The following is a 19,917-nucleotide window of genomic DNA, read 5'->3' as shown; positions in this document are numbered from 1 at the left end:
AGAACATGATGGAGAAGCTCAGCAAGTCAGGCAGCATCTGTTGGGAAAGAAACAGAGTTAACGGTTCAGGTCGAAGACCTTTTGTCAGAACTGGAAGATGTTAAAAGAGTTAAAGTTTTTGAGCAAGGACAGAGCTGGGGGAAGGGAGGGGAGGGGAGGGAACAACAAAAGGGAAGGTCAGTGATAGGGTGGAGGGCAGGAGTGATGAAATGACAAACGGGATGATGGTACAAGGCAAGGGACAGATCAAGAAACAAAAGATTGATCGGAAGTAGCTGCAAATGGCAGCAGCAGAACCATTACCAGCGCTAGCTGACCGAAAAAATTGGAGCAGTGGTTATGATCGGAAGTTATTGAGTCCAGAAGGTTGTAAAGTGCTGCTGCCATTTACAGCTACTCCTGAGCCAATTACATCGGTATGAAGGGCGTGTTGGCTAAGGTTGATTGGGAAATTAGATTAAAAGATATGATGGTAGATAAGCAATGGTGAACATTTAAAGAAATATTTCAGAACTCTCAACGAATATACATTCCATTGAGCAATAAAAACTTCGTGGGAAAAGTGATCCATCCTTTACTAACTAAAGAAGTTAAGGATAGTATTAGATTAAAAGAAGAGGCTTATACTGTTGCCAAGAGCAGTAAGCCTGAGGATTGGGAGAATTTTAGAAACCAGCAAAGGATGACCAAAAAATTGATAAAGAGGGAGAAAATAGAATGAGAGTAAACTAGCAAGAAATGTTAAATCGGATTGGAAGAGCTTCCACAAGTATATAAAAAGGAAGAGAGTAGCAAAAGTAAACGTGGGTCCCTTGGAGGATTATCTGTCTTCACAGTAGAAGACACAAAAAACATACCAGAAATAGTGGGGAACCAAAGGGTCTATTGAGAGTGAGGAACCTAAAGCAATTAATATTAGTAAAGAAAAAGTACAGGAGAAATTAATGGGATTAAAAACCAACAAATCCCCCGGACCTGATGCCCTACATCCTAGGGTTCTAAAAGAGTTGGCTGCAGAGATAGTGGATGCATTGGTTGTGATCTTTCAAAATTCCCTAGATTCTAGAATGGTCCCAATCGATTGGAAGGTAGCAAATGTAACACCGCTATTCAAGAAAGGAGGGAGAGAGAAAACAGGGAACTACAGGCCAGTTAGCCTGACATCAGTAGTTGGGAAAATGCTGGAATCCATTATTAAGGACGTGGTAAGGGGACACTTAGAAAATCACAATATGATTAGGCAGAGTCAACATGGTTTTATGAAAGGGAAATAGTGCTTGACAAACTTATTAGAGTTTTTTGAGGATGTAACAGCAGGGTAGATAAAAGGTGAATCAATGGTTGTAGTACATTTGGATTTTCAAAAGGCATTCAATAAGGTGCCACAAGAAAGATTGTTACACAAGATAAGGGCTCATGGGGTTGGGGGCTATATGTTAGCATGAATAGAGGATTGGTTAACAGACAGAAAACAGAGAGTAGGAATAAATGGGTCATTTTCAGATTGGCAGGCTGTAACTAGTGGGGTGCCGCAAGGATCAGTGCTTGGGCCTCAGCTATTTACAATCTATATTAATGACTTAGATGAAGGGACCGAGTGTAATGTATCCAAGTTTGCCGACAATACAAGGCTAAGTGGGAAAGTAAGCTGTGAAGAGGACGCAAAGAGTCTGCGAAGGGATATAGACAGTTTAAGTGAGTGGGCAAGAAGGTGGCAGATGGAGTATAATGTGGGTAAATGTGAGGTTATTCACTTTGGTAGGAAGAATAGAAAAACAGAATATTTTTTAAATGGTGAGAAACTATTAAATGTTGGTGTTCAGAGGGATTTGGGCGTCCTTGTACCCGAAACACAGAAAGTTAACATGCAGGTACGGTAGCATAGTGGTTATGTTACTGGGCTAGTAATCCGGAGGCCTGGACTAAAAATCCAGAGTCATGAGTTCAAATCCTGCCATGGCAGCTGGCGAATTTAAATTCAATTAATTAATTAAATTCAATTAATTAAATTTTTAAAAATCTGGAATTAAAATACTAGTATCAGTAATGATGGCCATGAAACTACCGGATTGTCGTAAAAACCCATCTGGTTCACTAATGTCCTTTAGGGAAGGAAGCCTGCCGCCCTTACCCGGTCTGGCCTACATGTGACTCCAGACCCACAGCAATGTGGTTGATTCTTAATTGCCCTCTGAAATGGCCTAGCAAGCTACTCAGTTGTAAAATCTCGCTACGAAAAGTCATAATAAGAATAAAACCGGACGGACCATCGGACCACAAGGCACCGGACACGACAATGGCAAAACACCAAGCCCAGTCGACCCTGCAAGGTCCTCCTTACTAACATCTGGGGACTTGTGCCAAAATTGGGAGAGCTGTCCCACAGACTAGTCAAGCAACAGCCTGACATAGCCATACTCACAGAATCATATCTTTCAGCCAACGTCCCAGACTCTTCCATCACCATCCCTGGGTATGTCCTGTCCCACCAGCAGGACAGACCCACCAGAGGTGGCGGTACAGTGATATACAGTCAGGAGGGAGTGGCCCTGGGAGTCCTCAACATTGACTCTGGACCCCATGAAATCTCATGGCATCAGGTCAAACATGGGCAAGGAAACCTCCTGCTGATTACCACCTACCGTCCTCCCTCAGCTGATGAATCAGTCCTCCTCCATGTTGAGCACCACTTGGAGGAAGCACTGAGGGTAGCAAGGGCACAAAATGTACTCTGGGTGGGGAACTTCAATGTCCATCACCAAGAGTGGCTCGGTAGCACCACCACTGGCCGAGCTGGCCGAGTCCTGAAGGACATAGCTGCCAGACTGGGTCTGCGGCAGGTGGTGAGTGAACCAACACGAGGGAAAAACTTACTTGACCTCGTCCTCACCAATCTACCTGTCGCAAATGCATCTGTCCATGACAGTATTGGTAGGAGTGACCACCGCACAGTTCTTGTGGAGATGAAATCCCGTCTTCGCACTGAGGACACCATCCAACGTGTTGTGTGGCACTACCACCGTGCTAAATGGGATAGATTCAGAACAGATCTAGCAGCTCAAAACTGGGCATCCATGAGGCGCTGTGGGCCATCAGCAGCAGCAGAATTGTATTCCAGCACAATCTGTAACCTCATGGCCCGGCATATTCCTCACTCTACCATTACCAACAAGCCAGGGGATCAACCCTGGTTCAATGAGGAGTGTGGAAGAGCATGCCAGGAGCAGCGCCAGGCGTACCGAACAATGAGGTGCCAACCTGGTGAAGCTACAACTCAGGACTACATGCATGCTAAACAGCGGAATCAACATGCTATCGACAGAGCTAAGCGATTCCACAACCAACGGATCAGATCAAAGCTCTGCAGTCCTGCCACATCCAGTCGTGAATGGTGGTGGACAATTAAACAACTAACGGGAGGAGGCGGCTCTGCAAACATCCCCGTTCTCAATGATGGCGGAGTCCAGCACGTGAGTGCAAAAGACAAGGCTGAAGCGTTTGCAACCATCTTCAGCCAGAAGTGCCGAGTGGATGATCCATCTCTGCCTCCTCCCGATATCCCCACCATCACGGAAGCCAGTCTTCGGCCAATTCGATTCACTCCACGTGATATCAAGAAACGGCTGAGTGCACTGGATACAACAAAGGCTATGGGCCCCGACAACATCCCAGCTGTAGTGCTGAAGACTTGTGCTCCAGAACTAGCCGCGCCTCTAGCCAAGCTGTTCCAGTACAGCTACAACACTGGCATCCACCCGACAATGTGGAAAATTGCCCAGGTACGTCCTGTCCACAAAAAGCAGGACAAATCCAATCTGGCCAATTACCGCCCCACCAGTCAACTCTCCATCAGCAAAGTGATGGAAGGTGTCGTCGACAGTGCTATCAAGCGGCACTTACTCACCAATAACCTGCTCACTGATGCTCAGTTTGGGTTCCGCCAGGACCACTCGGCTCCAGACCTCATTACAGCCTTGGTCCAAACATGGACAAAAGAGCTGAATTCCAGAGGTGAGGTGAGAGTGACTGCCCTTGACATCAAGGCAGCATTTGACCGAGTGTGGCACCAAGGAGCCCTAGTAAAACTGAAGTCAATGGGAATCAGGGGGAAAACTCTCCAGTGGCTGGAGTCATACCTAGCACAAAGGAAGATGGTAGTGGTTGTTGGAGGCCAAGCATCTCAGCCCCAGGACATTGCTGCAGGAGTTCCTCAGGGCAGTGTCCTAGGCCCAACCATCTTCAGCTGCTTCATCAATGACCTTCCCTCCATCATAAGGTCAGAAATGGGGATGTTCGCTGATGACTGCACAGTGTTCAGTTCCATTCGCAACCCCTCAGATAATGAAGCAGTCCGAGCCCGCATGCAGCAAGACCTGGACAACATCCAGGCTTGGGCTCATAAGTGGCAAGTAACATTCGCGCCAGATAAGTGCCAGGCAATGACCATCTCCAACAAGAGAGAGTCTAACCACCTCCCCTTGACATTCAACGGCATTACCATCGCCGAATCCCCCACCATCAACATCCTGGGGGTCACCATTGACCAGAAACTTAACTGGACCAGCCATATAAATACTGTGGCTACGAGAGCAGGTCAGAGGCTGGGTATTCTGCGGCGAGTGACTCACCTCCTGACTCCCCAAAGCCTTTCCACCATCTACAAGGCACAAGTCAGGAGTGTGATGGAATACTCTCCACTTGCCTGGATGAGTGCAGCTCCAACAACGCTCAAGAAGCTCGACACCATCCAAGATAAAGCAGCCCGCTTGATTGGCACCCCATCCACCACCCTAAACATTCACTCCCTTCACCATCGGCGCACTGTGGCTGCAGTATGCACCATCCACAGGATGCACTGCAGCAACTCGCCAAGGCTTCTTCGACAGCACCTCCCAAACCCGCGACCTCTACCACCTAGAAGGACAAGGGCAGCAGGCGCATGGGAACAACACCACCTGCACGTTCCCCTCCAAGTCACACACCATCCCGACTTGGAAATATATCGCCGTTCCTTCATTGTCGCTGGGTCAAAATCCTGGAACTCCCTTCCTAACAGCACTGTGGGAGAACCGTCACCACACGGACTGCAGCGGTTCAAGAAGGCGGCTCACCACCACCTTCTCAAGGGCAATTAGGGATGGGCAATAAATGCCGGCCTTGCCAGCGACGCCCACATCCCGTGAACGAATAAAAAAAAAGGTACAGCAAGCAATTAGGAAGGCAACTGGTATGTTGGCCTTTATTGCAAGAGGGTTGGAGTACAAGAGTAAACACGTCTTACTGCAATTGTACAGGGCTTTGATGAGACCACAACTAGAGTACTGTGTACAGTTTCGGTTACCTTACCTAAGGAAGGATATACTTGCCCCAGAGGCGGTGCAACAAAGGTTCACTAGATTGATTCCTGGGATGAGAAGGGTGTCCTATGAGGAGAAATTGAGTAGAATGGGCCTATACTCTCTGGAGTCTAGAAGAATGAGAGGTGATCTCATTGAAACATACAAGATCCTGAGAGGGTTTGACAAGTAGTTGCTGGGAGGCTGTTTCCCCTGGCTGGAGAGTCCAGAACTAGGGGGCACAGTCTCAGGATAAAGGGTCGGCCATTTAGGACCGAGATGAGGAGGAATTTCTTCACTCAGAGTGTTGCGAATCTTTGGAATTCTCTACCCCAGAGGGCTGTGGATACTCAGTCGTTGAGTATATTCAAGGCTGAGATCGATAGATTTTTGGACTCTAGGGGAATGGGGATCGGACCGGAAAGTGGAGTTGAGGTCGAAGATCAGCCATGATTTTACTGAATGGCGGAGCAGCTCAAGGGGCCGCATGGTCTACTCCTGCTCCTATTTCTTATGTTCTTATTCCAACCATCACTCAATTAAATTAAATAAACTGAAAATAATCAATTGTTAATGTCTTGGATCAATGTAGAGTATCTGCACAAGCTTATATTTTTAAGAATGATGACAACATCTGAAACATTGGAATATTTTGCAGTCAAGTTACTTGAATCATAACATTTTATAAGAACTTGGCTGTTTTGCAAATAAAAATTATAGCGCTCCAAATATGTTTCCAATTCTCATCCATTATTTGCCTTTGTGTGGTTCATCCCTTCTTTTTCTGGCTTTCACTCTCCATCTTTGGCAATAGGCTTTCCATAGATATTTATTGCAAGCTTGGACTTCCACCACCATTTGGATTGTGTTTCTTTCCACCCCACGATTCAAAATCATGAAGGGTCTGGACAGAGTAGAGAAACTGTTCCCATTGGTGGATACGTCAAGAACCAGAGGACATAGATTTAAGGTGATTGGCAAAATAACCAAAGGCGACATGAGAAAAAACTTTCTTTTACACAGCGAGTGGTTGTGATCTGGAATGTACTGCCTGAGGGGGTGGTGGAGGCAGATTCAATTGTGGCTTTCAAAAGGGAATTGGATAAATACTTGGAGAAAAAATTTGCAGGTCTATGGAGATAGGGCAGGGGTATAGGACTAGCTGGATTGCTCTTGCAGAGAGCCGGCACGGACTCGACGGGCCGAATGGCCTCCTTCTGTGCTGTAACCATTCTATGATCCACCCAATCAGAATGCCCTCACTGGGCTGCATTGTGGAACTGATGAGCGTTTGCAGCACGTCTCTCTCCCTTGTTGGTGTTCAGCCTTTTGGTATTTAGATCTGTTAAAGTGGCACACTTGCTGCTTCAAAAGCATTAAAAGCGCCATTACTGCAGCTGTGCTACGAGTGGCCAGTATTTTCCATACTGCAGTGAAACCACTTTCTGAGGAATCACAAACGTGATACCACAACCTCGTTGAATTTGAGCAGAAACAGGTAATTTCTCTTATTTTTCAGAATTTCGTCAATTGTTACTTTATTGGAAAAAATGTTTCAATATCATTCTGCTAAATGAAACAGGTAAGAATATTTACACATACATACCTCACGTTACACTTAAGGTACAGCTTTGATTGACTACACTTTATAAGAATGTTTTGCTACCAGTATGTTATAGTTACTTACATTGTTAAGGAAATGAAACGTATAATAAGTTACTTAAATATCCTCAAATACACAAAGTGCATCAGTTTAATTTTGTGCTGCCTTTCAGTATTTTCAATTCACTGTCAACATTAATAATGAGTCTTGGACTCTGACCGATGTCTCAAGATGTACGATCCAATTCTTAAGTAGAGTCAAAGCCAAAAGGAGAATCAGAAGCTTCTTATATAAAAAAATTGCTTATGACACAAAAGAGATTGCAATATCATTAAAATGCTCAGTGGTGGAAACGAGAAGTAATAATTGAAGAATCGGAGTTAGTTATACAGAACTCCTATACACTGAGCCTTGTAAAGGTGCTGGCAATAGGATTGCATTGTTACATTAATTAAATACTTAGATCCCGAAATTATAAGAGCTGGAGTGGGTGGATAATGGGCACATCGATCACTGGGTGGGGGTGGGGGAGATGGGATTATGGAGTTTGGGGCAGAACCCATTTCTGTTGGGATGTGCAAGAAGCAGAGGAGATTCCGGTCGGTGAGAAGCATGCGAGTCTCCCACCCAGCCCCCTGCGTCAAGGAGGGGGGGGGCGGGGGGTACGGGCGCGTCTAGGGGAGTCCCTGGGTAACCCCATGGGAATTCTGCTTCTTTATGCCATTGTAAGGCCTAATGGAACACGCCCCAGAATGTGCCGAGATTAAGGGAATCGATCCTGGATCCGAAGTCACACAAAAAATAAATCTTTTCTTCGGCCCGAGATGGATGGCAAATTCCTGGAATTTCGGTATCAAGGAATATGGGAAAAGGGCTGGGAAATGAGATTGCAGGATGCAGCGCCAATTGAATAGCTGGCACAGACACAATAGGGAAAATGGGCTCCTTCTGTGCTGTAATTTCTATGATTCTATGAAATAAACTGCTCCGTTATCTGAAATATACAAGTGCTATGAGAATAATATATCGGAACTAAAAAGGATTAATTCTGGATCCAAGTCCTTTTTCTACTTTAGGGTATCCAAGTTTCATTGTAAATATAAGGCAATATATGATACAGAGTAGTGGCATGATACAGACAGGCCCACAAATAACCAGAACATCTGACAACGTGGTACCATTTCAAAATAATAACTGGATACATTTTAAATTTATGACACATTTTCATTTCCAGGATACTTTGGTGCAGTTGTGACATTTGCCGAGGAAAGCAAAGCTGATACTGTCAGATGATAATCCAACATTGAGAGGAATCGTCACACACTGAGTATGGGTCTAAAATGATCAGTGAGGGGAGTCTTCATACACTGAGTATGGGTCTAAAATGATGAGTGAGGGGAGTCTTCATACACTGAGTATGGGTCTAAAATGATGAGTGAGGGGAGTCTTCATACACTGAGTATGGGTCTAAAATGATGAGTGAGGGGAGTCTTCATACACTGAGTATGGGTCGAAAATGATGAGTGAGGGGAGTCTTCATACACTGAGTATGGGTCGAAAATGATGAGTGAGGGGAGTCTTCATACACTGAGTATGGGTCGAAAATGATGAGTGAGGGGAGTCTTCATACACTGAGTATGGGTCGAAAATGATGAGTGAGGGGAGTCTTCATACACTGAGTATGGGTCGAAAATTTCCTTGGCGCCGTAACTTTGGTGGAAACCCTGTCTAAGCGGCTACCCGGGAGGTACGGCAGCCGATTGGGACCACTCCACCCCCACCCTCGAGTAGGTTTACAACCAAAATTTCAACTCCGCTCTGCTTCCTTCGTTTACTCTTCGAATTTTGTTTTGTTACTTTAACAACAGCTCCCGCTGTACATAGCCCACCACCTATACAGAGTGAAGGAATGAGACTCCATGGTGCCTGTCTGAGTTCACGTGTTCACGTAATGGTTGCTTGGTGAACTTTCATTCCAACATTTGAAAGCTGCTTTCTAAATGACGCCTGTATCTGACCCAGGGTGCCATTCCAGGTGCTGGGGATGTAATGATATGCGCGGCAGTCCTATGAAGATCAGCTCCTTGAAGACCTGCTGGATATTTCCAGGGGAGTAGATTTTCTGCTCATCTTATCGAGGGAACTTGGAATCTAAACATCATATAAAGAAACAGGAAGTTAGTGACTCTGGATGGTTGCTTCGTCTTTTGGCCCGAGATAACTTTTGTGTTGATCCTAAGTAACTAAGACTTCAGAAAGTTTATTCAATGGCTCATCAATTTCCATTGTAGTTTTCGGGTGATGCAAGGTTAGAGGATGGGGGATGAATGGACCAGGTTGGATAGACACCGCCAATGCTAACTTGTCACATTACAATTACACCCTCCTGCCAGTTGCAACATTGAAATTTCCTTTGTGATCACATCTTATTGAATTTCCTTATCTAAATGATTGCCAGTTACTGCTTTTTGATCAACCAAATCTCTCAAAGCACGACTTCGACTGACAATATTTTCTCGTTAACTGGAATTTATCATGTCCAAAATGAAGTTTTAAACAAAATAAACAATTTCAAAAATTGCCCATTTCACAACAAGAACAATACAGTGCCTTGCATGACCAAGCACTTTACAGCCAATGAAGCACTTTTCTTTTAAAAAAGAGTAGTCATTGTTGTAATGTAGGAAACACGGCAGCCAATTTGCACACAGCAAGGTCCCACAAACAATGAGATAAATGGCCAGGTCAACTGTCAACGTTATGTTTGTAAGAATATTGGAAATAGGGAAAAATTGACATCTTTTTCTTAAAGCTACCAACCATCATGCCCTGCAGGTTGTGTTGTGTATTTTGCTGAGCGTGTGGCTTATTTTGCTGAATTGTAAACTGTTAGTCTTTGACTAGTGACTGACCCATGTTACCCTCCTTGCTAGACATGGCAGCTGCATGATAAAAGAGGAACAATGACCTAAAAAAGCGGAACAATAATCCAAAGATAGCAATAAGACCAGGACCATGGCTAGGTAGTTAGACAATGCTATCTTGAAGAGGGTCTTGTGGTTAAATGAGTAATGGTAAAACAAGCTGACAATCTGGAATTCTTTGAAAAACAACTTCATTAATTTATAAGGGTCTTATGAGTGTTGTTCCATATATGGTGGGATTTTCCTGCCAGGGGGACATAAAAATCCAACATCTTTTGAGTTCAGGGCAGAGGAATCAGCGAAGACCACCAGCTGTCGAAAGAACACTTAGCTGCCTGAAGACGACACTGCAGTCAGAAGAACACCTGACTATCAGAAGACTACATCACCGTGGGAAAGCTTGAAACGACCATGTCACCAACTTAATTACGACCTCTGCCCTGAGATCAAACGAGGTAATACTGTTTTGATCTTTGTTGTCGAAATATTTGATACGACTATTAAATAAAGGAGACATTGGTTACCTCCGAATCTGTTACAAATTGGTGAACCAACCAGGTGACTGATCAATGTTTCATGTTGAAATAAAATCAAACACCTAAAAGAAAAAGTGTTTAAAAATGGACAGACACATTTGATCACAAAAGACGCGAATTGTTCAAATTCCGGAAGTGAGGTTTCGTTTAGTATCAGTGATCGTGGCAAGTGTCCACGAAATGTTAGAAAAGAAATTGAAAAAGAAACTAAAGGGGTCCGAGGAACTTTTAGAATCGATCTCCAAAACAGTGGAGAAGAATGAGGCTTATGAGACGGCCATAGAATGGGTCGAGGATCAAGTTTGAAATAAAAAGATGATGGTGGGAGTTGGCAAAAGGACTCTTATGTGGGCGGTCAACTTGAGTGCACTTAAGAGTGAGGAACATATTAAACAATTAAAAGAGGAAAATAGGAATCAGTTGGAGGAAACTAAGAGACAGTCAGATGCAAAAGACAGGGAAATTAAGGGACAGATGAAAACGAGAGGTTGGAAGAACGTCTGACTGATGTCCTTATGATGCTGGAGAGCTCGCAGTTGGTGGCTAAAACTGCGACAGCACAGGGACTACAGAGTCAGAAAATATTACAAGAGAGAGATAAACTTTCAGAGAAGAATTGGAGACTAGAGTCGGAACTCGCCGACTGTAGAGGGGCTTTAAGGGAGATTGTATGTCAACACAGATTCGGTAGACACACTCGGTGTAAGCTAATGATTTAGGAGTTACGGGGCAAACTGTGCCGACAAGGGGCTGTGCTGTAACGTGAGGAGTCATGGGAGGATCAGAAGGTCGTAACGACAGGTGTTTCCGATGTCAAAGAATAGGTTATTACACCATAGACAGCCAGAGTAACGTAGCGCCCCCCTGGCGTTGAAACAATCCGACCATGATTCTCCAAAAACCGGGAAGGATGGAACAAAAATTAGGTAAATTAATAACTGTGACTCTTCAAAAATTGGGAGGGATTGGACAAAAATTAGTTAAATTAATAACCCTCCTGACTACCCAACAACAGAAACAGACATAACAGCACCAAGAAAAGTTGAGAATTAAGAGAGATAGTATATGTACAATGACCCAAGCGGGTGGTGATGTAGACGAGGAAGGGTTGGCAGAGGAGGCTGCGAACTATCGCTCCCCACACAACACAACCAGCCAATGATGAGAATAAAGTAGATTGTGAAAAGAGAGTCTAAACACCTCCCCACGACATTCAATGGAATTACCATCACCGAACCCCCCCACCAACAACATCCTGGGGGTCACCATTGACCAGAAACTTAACTGGACCAACCACATAAATACTGTGGCTACAAGAGCAGGTCAGAGGCTGGATATTCTGCGGTGAGTGACTCACCTCCTGATTCCCCAAAGCCTTTCCACCATCTACAAGGCACAAGTCAGGAGTGTGATGGAATACTCTCCACTTGCCTGGATGAGTGCAGCTCCAACAACACTCAAGAAGCTCGACACCATCCAGGACAAAGCAGCCCGCTTGATTGACACCCCATCCACCACCCTAAACATTCACTCCCTTCACCACCGGTGCACCGTGGCTGCAGTGTGTATCATCCACAGGATGCACTGCAGCAACTCGCCAAGGCTTCTTCGACAGCACCTCCCAAACCCACAACCTCTACCACCTAGAATGACAAGGGCAGCAAGCACATGGGAACACCACCACCTGCACGTTCCCCTTCAAATCACACACCATCCCGACTTGGAAATATATCGCCATTCCTTCATCGTTGCTGGGTCAAAATCCTGGAACTCCCTACCTAACAGCACTGTGGGAGAACCTTCACTACACGGACTGCAGCGGTTCAAGAAGGCGGCTCACCACCACCTTCTCAAGGGCAATTATGGATGAGCAATAAATGCTGGCCTTACCATCGACGTCCACATCCCATGAACGAATAAAAAAAAACGAAGACTGCGAAATGGAAGTCGCAGAAGTCAAAGAATCATTTAAGCAAAGCCAAAGCGTGTTACAGAGTAAAAGACCAGAAGGGAGAGAGGCAGTCATAGAGGTTCTAGAAAGTGAACCGAAAACAGACTAGAACTCTCCACTGGTTCCCCAGTATCTTAATGCCAGTCACTATACCCCATCCTTCCAGCAACAGTGGAGAAGGAGAAAACTTTTAAACAAGAGAGCCAATACAAGCCTGATAAATGGTCTTTCCCACATGAGATTTTATATTGTAACAAAATTCAGTTAAGTAGGAAACATCAGAGATTGAAAATGAAGATGAAAGGTAAAGGATAGATGATTTAAAATGGGGGAGAAGGTAAATAGGGAAGATTCTGTCTCTCCTAATGCTACAAGCTACTGGATTTTTCTTTAGTTTTAGTGTACTGTCTCTTTAAGTGTGTTGCACTCTTCAGCATGCAGGCTGCAGCTGGCTCCATTTCCTCTTTTTTCAGAAAACTGAAGCAGCGTTCACCCATTGTAGTCCCGGTCGTTTAATATAAGTATTTCAAATCGTTGTGTTTTCTAAGCATAGTACCACTGTTAAATGTACAGTAAGTCGTCTAAAGAGTTTGGAGAATTATTAAAGAGTTACAGGACTAAGTCCTATTTTATGTCTGTGAAATTTGAGATTGAAATTGATTGTTTACTTTTCAATTCGGCAAAGTTTCTTTAAATTTAGTTGAAATCTGCCGGTGTATGCAACTGCTGTAATGAAGCTGGCTCTGCCTTCTTTTCAGTCAGTCCTGCAAAAAGTTTTAAAATCATGTTGCCGTACACAGAGCTAGTTCCATATTTGGGACGACTTTGACCCTGTGGGGGAAGTTAGTTGGTAGCAAAGCACAGAGCGTCCAAGACGACAGATAGTTGAGACATCAGGTCAAGATTGTGTAGGGTGTTTGACTCCAAGTCTCCAAAGAAACTGGAGGCGGAAGAAATGATTCTTTGTGCTTTCTTCACAGATGAAGTGAAATGGACAATGTGATATTAATTACATTTATTATTGGGGAGTATATGATAGGGACTTAGAAACTGTAAAATATGCCCTAAGTGAATGACGTCCAATTTACAGCACTGTGATAAACACCCACAAGAGATGTGCAGATAAAATGGGAACAAGTGGTAGAGAGTGAGGGTAGAAACTAGACCACAGGAGGGTATCTTCAGGACAAGATAATTACGGTCGAACACTGTGGGATGGGTAGGTGCGATAACCGGGATATTTGGAACAGGAATGTCAATTTGGAATCGGGTAGATGTTGAGACTATAAAGAAGCATGCGCGTCATTATGAACATGCTCGAAGCAAACTGGTTGATGCACCAATCCTAAATGCAATCCATGAGCTAGCACAGGGAGAACAATATATCGTCTATAACATGCACAACACTGCCAAGTTTTTCACTCAGACTCAGGGTAAAATAAATGAGATGATATACAAGGGAAACGAGTGAGCATAGGGAATAGGTCAGGCAACCATTTATACGGCACACGGAACATATGTGCTTTTATTTATTGATCAAACACTGAGATTTTTGATGTGAGGTGAAGTCCTGGATATGTTAAAGAACTACATCTGTCCATTGGTATTCTAAGGGAAATGTTGAAACAAATGTGAGGGTTGAAGTTCCACCTGTATCAACAATCTGCAATCTGGGGCATGCTACTATCCACCCAATGGGCCAAGTTAGGGATAAGAATATACATCGATTTTTACCCTCTCCTTACCTATCGTGGATGTTATGACCCAAGTATTTACCGAATTGGCAGAACCACATTCAATGGGATTATTTAGAAGGAGAAATGTTTAAGCAAAGGGTAAATTCGCTTAAGTTAATGGTGTATGACAGGAAAACTGCATCATAGAAAATGCCCAATTTGGACTGTTGTGTCGAGCAGGGGAATCGATACCTTGGCTGATGTGGATGTTTCCCTGCATGCATGACTGAGTGCAGACGTGATCTAAAGTTGAGACTAAAACTTTAAAATGGGAGGCACAGGAAAAGATCCGTGAACGAACTTGTAGTGACGCAAACACAAGAAGCTTGTTAAAATTTGCAGTTAGAGCTTATTCCTGCTCTGTTAAATTTTTCCTTTTGTATCTTTTGTCTTCTGATTTCTGTAATTGAATGTATGTAGATTTTTATCACGCTAAGAGAAATGGTACACAGTTTTACTAAGTGCAATTGGGAAGAAATTTAGGTGAGCTCACATAAAGACAATGGGAACATGATAGAACAATCCACAAGCAATTAGAGGGATTACTTAAAGGAATGAATAGGCAGACGGGAGATATTATATCAGAACAAGGAGTGACCCTGGTTTTAATAGAATGACTGGCAAAGAGACAGGTTAGGGATATTGGCAATCATTCAGAATAACAAAGACTGTTGAACAACTGATCTACATAAGAACGTAAGAAAAAGGAACAGGAGTAGGCCAATCGGCCCCTTGAGCCTGCTCTGCCATTCAATAAGATCATGGCTGATCTGATCCTAACCTCCAATTTAAATTCACGTCCAATTTCCTGCTCGCTCCCCTTAACCCCTAATTCCCTTTACTTCTAGGAAACTGTCTATTTCTGTTTTAAATTTATTTAATGATGTAGCTTCCACAGCTTCCTGGGGCAGCAAATTCCACAGACCTACTACCCTCTGAGTGAAGAAGTTTCTCCTCATCTCAGTTTTGAAAGAGCAGCCCCTTATTCTAAGATTATGCCCCCTAGTTCTAGTTTCACCCATCCTTGGGAACATCCTTACCGCATCCACCCGATCAAGCCCCTTCACAATCTTATATGTTTCAATAAGATCGCCTCTCATTCTTCTGAACTCCAATGAGTAGAGTCCCAATCTACTCAACCTCTCCTCATATGTCTGCCCCCTCATCCCCGGGATTAACCGAGTGAACCTTCTTTGTACTGCCTCGAGAGCAAGTATGTCTTTTCTTAAGTATGGACACCAAAACTGTATGCAGTATTCCAGGTGTGGTCTCACCAATACCTTATATAACTGCAGCAATACCTCCCTGTTTTTATATTCTATCCCCCTAGCAATAAAAGACAACATTCCGTTGGCCTTCTTGATCACCTGCTGCACCTGCATACTAACTTTTTGATTTTCTTGCACTGGGACTCCCAGATCCCTTTGTACTGCAGTACTTTCCAGTTTCTCGCCATTAAGATAATAACTTGCTCTCTGATTTTTCCTGCCAAAGTACATACCCTCACATTTTCCAATATTGTATTGCATCTGCCAAATCTCCGCCCACTCACCCAGCCTGTCTATATCCCCTTGTAGGTTTTTTATGTCCTCCTCACTCTCTACTTTCCCTCCCATCTTTGTATCATCTGCAAACTTTGATATGTTACACTCGGTCCCCTCCTCCAAATCGTTAATATAGATTGTAAAGAGTTGGGGACCCAGCACCGACCCCTGCGGAACACCACTGGCTACTGGTTGCCAGTCCGAGAATGAACCATTTATCCCAACTCTCTGCTTCCTGTTAGATAACCAATCCTCCACCCATGCCAGAATATTACCCCCAATCCAGTGATTCTTTATCTTGAGCAATAATCTTTTATGTGGCATCTTACAGGTAAATTCTGTATGGAGGGTTTTTACAATGTTCAGATTCAAAAGGGGGTTAAATGCTATAGAAAACAATTGGATCCCCAAATTTTATATTTGACAAACAAGTGAAAATCTGGAAATCAGATGGGAATATGGATTAGTGTAAGGTGTGAAGACTTGGATTGGTGTATTATGCCAGGAAGCCTTGCAAGCAGAGTGAGATTGTTTCGTGACTGATTTCTGTGATAGCGGCAATGCCATTGCTATCTGCTGATGTAAAACCGATGGAAGTATTTAAAGTGGAATCAATGGGCTTGTTGGAGGATGATATACATAAAGAATTTGTAAATTACCCGTAGATACAAGATATCAGTAAAGGGGAAAAGAAGAGTTCTGGATTGCACCAAACACTTAATGCTGTTCCAGGAAAAGTGGATCCTGGTTGTGCAGATGTGATGTTTTACAAAATGCACTGCCAGCTTGTGGTTTCACCCTGGATGAAGAATCCCTAATTGTACTTTAGAATTTGAAAAGGACCAACATTGTTTATTCGGAGAGAGGAAGGTATTACGTTACAACTAACAAGAAGCACTACACATAAGGCGACACCACGGGCACGATTTTAAAAGGGAAAAACGGGTGGGTTGGGACGGGGTTATTCAAAATCGCAACCTTTTCGGACCCGCCCCCAACCCACCCACTTCCGGTTTTCACCGGGGTGGGACGAGGGATGGGCAACCGACCCGCTCCCAGGAGGTGGGCTGGTGATTAAAACCTTTCAAGGAGGTTTTGGGCCTCCATTTTCTACACTTTCCGATTTCAACCCCGGGGGGGCCGGGATTCCTGGGCCTTCTCTTTTATGCCACGTGAAAGGAGGCAAGAAGGGTTAAAACTAACAGGCCCAACATGCAAACGATCACGGACCCCCGCCCCCCCACCCCCAGCAACGATTGCGACCTCCCCCCATGATCCCCGACCCCCCTCCAACGATCGCGGACTTCCGATCACGACACCTGCCCCGTGACTGACCCCTGTTCCCTCTCCCATGACTGACTCCCCCCTGTGACCCTGTACCAACTAATGCCCCATGCCAACCCATGTCCCTGTGCCTACTCATGCCTCCCAAGCCCACCCAGATCCATACAAACGAAGACTTACCTGAAGACGTCCTCTCCCTGCCTGGTCTCCTGTCAATCAGGCCAGTCAGTCGGACGGCAAACCGACAAAAAATAAAACCCATACTTCCAGGTTTCCAGTCTGCAATTTGACCCCCGCCCCCTTCCCGGCTTGGGGGTCAAAATCATCCCCATATGCCCAGTTTGGCGGTTAACATCTTGCTTTACACCAACCAGATTTATTAAATTGGGGCTAAGCTATTGGCGCCTGTTATGGCCACAATGATATAAAAATGCAAGTAAACATTACCCTCCAGACAGAAAGCTTACGAGTGGTTGTAAATTTTGGCTATCAGGAACATTAGATGGAGGTAGGGAGTATCCGCTAACACGGGCGATGGGATGTGTAACCCCCTCCCATGAGATCGAACTAGGGTCCCATTGGGTCACCCCGGTAATTATCGTTGATCATAACATCACCAGACTGAAGATCCGTGGAATCCGGAGGAAGCATTATAGGCTTTTAATGATTTATCATTCAACCTTAAAAAGCATCTTGGATAGAAGTGTTACCTTTCAGAAACATCTGGTCAAAATGCAGCAGGAAAACAAGGAAATAGAGAGGGGTATACAAACCCTTGGGGCTAAATCATGGTGGGAGAATGTCTGTAATGCTGGTGAATCCCCATGGGCACGTTTAGCATTGTATGTTTTCCTGATCATACAAGTCCTGATTACCCTATCCCTAATGGTGTCTACCTGCTGGGTCCGTAGGTGGGTCTCCAAGTTAAAACAGAATGTGTGCCATTCCAAACCATTCCTCTATTGGATTAAATTGATTAAATAAGTGAGGGGTCGAAGACTTAGTCGTCTCTCCCTCAAGATGTAGAATCTGTATGAATATTGGAAATAGGGAAAAATTGACATCTTTTTCTTAAAGCTATCAACCACAATGCTCTGCAGGCTGTGCTGTGTATTTTGCTGAGTGTGTGGCTTATTTTGCTGAACTGTAAACTGTTAGTCTTTGACTAGTGATTGACCCATGTCAACCTCCTTGTTAGACATGGCAGCCATGTGATAAAAGAGGAACAATGACCCAAAAAAGCAGAACAATAAACCAAAGATAGCAATAAGACCAAGACAATGGCTAGATAGCAAGACAATGCTATCTTGAAAAGGGTCTTATGGTTAAATGAGTGATGTTAAAACAAGCTGACCATCTGGAATACTTTGAAAAACAACTTCATTAATCTATAAGGGTCGTATGAGTGTTGTTCCATATATGGTGGGAGTTTCCTGCTGGGGGAACATAAAATCCCAACATCTTTTGAGCTCGGAGCAGAGGAATCAGCGAAGACCACCAGCTATCGAAAGAACACTTAGCTGCCTGAAGACGACACCGCAGTCAGAAGAACACCTGACTATCAGAAGACCACCTCACAGTGGGAAAACTTCAAACGACCTCGTCGCCAACTTAATTACGACCTCTGCCCAGGGCTCAAATGGGGTAATATTGTTTTGATCTTTGTCGTCTAAATATTTGATACCTTTACATGTTTGATTTGACTATTAAATAAAGGAGACATTGGTTACCAATTGGTGTCACCTCCGAACCTGTTACAGTTGGTTGAGGGATAAATATTGGACAGGACACACCCCTGCTCTTCGAATAGTGCCATGGGATCTTTTACATCCACCTGAGGGGGCAGACGGGGCCTCAGTTTAACATCTCATCTGAAAGACAGCACCTCCGATAGTGTAGCACTCCCTCAGTACTGCACTAGAGTGGCAGCCTGGATTATGGGCTCAAGTGTCTGGAGTTAAGACCTTCTGACTCAGAGGTAAGGGTGAGCCACAGCTGACACCTAATACAATTCAATAGGTAAACATAATAATTCAGTAGCACGATTAACGTTATCTATTGAATTGTTTTTTGTGTCTTCTGATGTCTTCATTGAAGTTTTTACTTGAAGGCCTCAACCTGTCTCAAAAGCCTGGACTTCGACTGATATTTTTACTCCAAAGTTGAGAGAGAGCAGTTAATCACAACTATGCATTATGAGCAGTTTGCAGAATTTCCCACCATACAATCTATGCATTAACAATACATTGAAGGATAGCAGAGCATGTCCCCTCAATCTGTGAGGATTTGAGTTTCTTTACTTTTTCCAAACGACCTTGAAAAAACTGGACTATACTTTCAAAACTTTTATGTCAAACAAATGATTAATTTATATAAATATATTACAATTGTGTTTTTCTATTGTGAACTCATCACAGAAAAACAGATGCAGCACATGTGGACATTAACAGCTGTTAGCATGTGAGAGAACAGTAACAGGTATTGGGTGTACCTCGGTGGTGGGGAAACTCTTAGAAACGATAATCCGGGACAGAATTAACAGTCACTTGGACAAGTGTGGATTGATTAGGGAAAGCCAGCACAGATTTGTTAAAGGCAAATCGTGTTTAACCAGCTTGATAGAGTTTTTTGATGAGGTAACAGAGAGGGTACATGAGGGCAAAGCGGTTGATGTGGTGTAAATGGATTTTTGAAAGGCGTTTGATAAAGTGCCACATAATAGGCTTGTCATCAAGATTGAAGCCCATGGAATAAAGGGGGCAGTAGCAGCATGGATACAAAATTGGCTAAGTAACAGGAAGCAGAGTAGTGGTGAACGGTTGTTTTTCGGACTGGAGGGAGGTGTACAGTGGTGTTCCCCAGAGGTCAGTACTAGGACCACTGCTTTTTTTGATATATGTTAATGACTTGGACTTGGGTGTACAGGGTACAATTTCAAAATTTGAAGATGACACAAAACTTGGAAGTGTAGTGAACAGTGAGATGGATCGTGATAGACTTCAA

The 19,917-nt window shown here is 44.0% G+C and overlaps 1 protein-coding gene across 3 annotated transcripts in view; it reads right to left on the bottom strand.

Annotated features, from left to right (window-relative positions):
* Nucleotides 1-6,857: 6,857 nt before the first annotated feature.
* The window catches only part of sash1a (SAM and SH3 domain containing 1a), a 98,334-nt gene continuing 85,274 nt past the window's right edge, over nt 6,858-19,917 (bottom strand). For all 3 annotated transcript variants that reach the window (XM_067989336.1, XM_067989338.1, XM_067989337.1), the window contains exon 19: nt 6,858-9,090. In XM_067989336.1, coding sequence (XP_067845437.1) covers nt 9,016-9,090 — 75 coding nt within the window. In that variant the 3' untranslated portion in view covers nt 6,858-9,015. The remainder of the gene's footprint in view (nt 9,091-19,917) is intronic.

This window comes from Heptranchias perlo, chromosome 8 (genome assembly GCF_035084215.1).
Source record: "Heptranchias perlo isolate sHepPer1 chromosome 8, sHepPer1.hap1, whole genome shotgun sequence".
Lineage (NCBI taxonomy): Eukaryota > Metazoa > Chordata > Chondrichthyes > Hexanchiformes > Hexanchidae > Heptranchias > Heptranchias perlo.
This window is presented reverse-complemented; position numbering and strand designations above follow the sequence as displayed.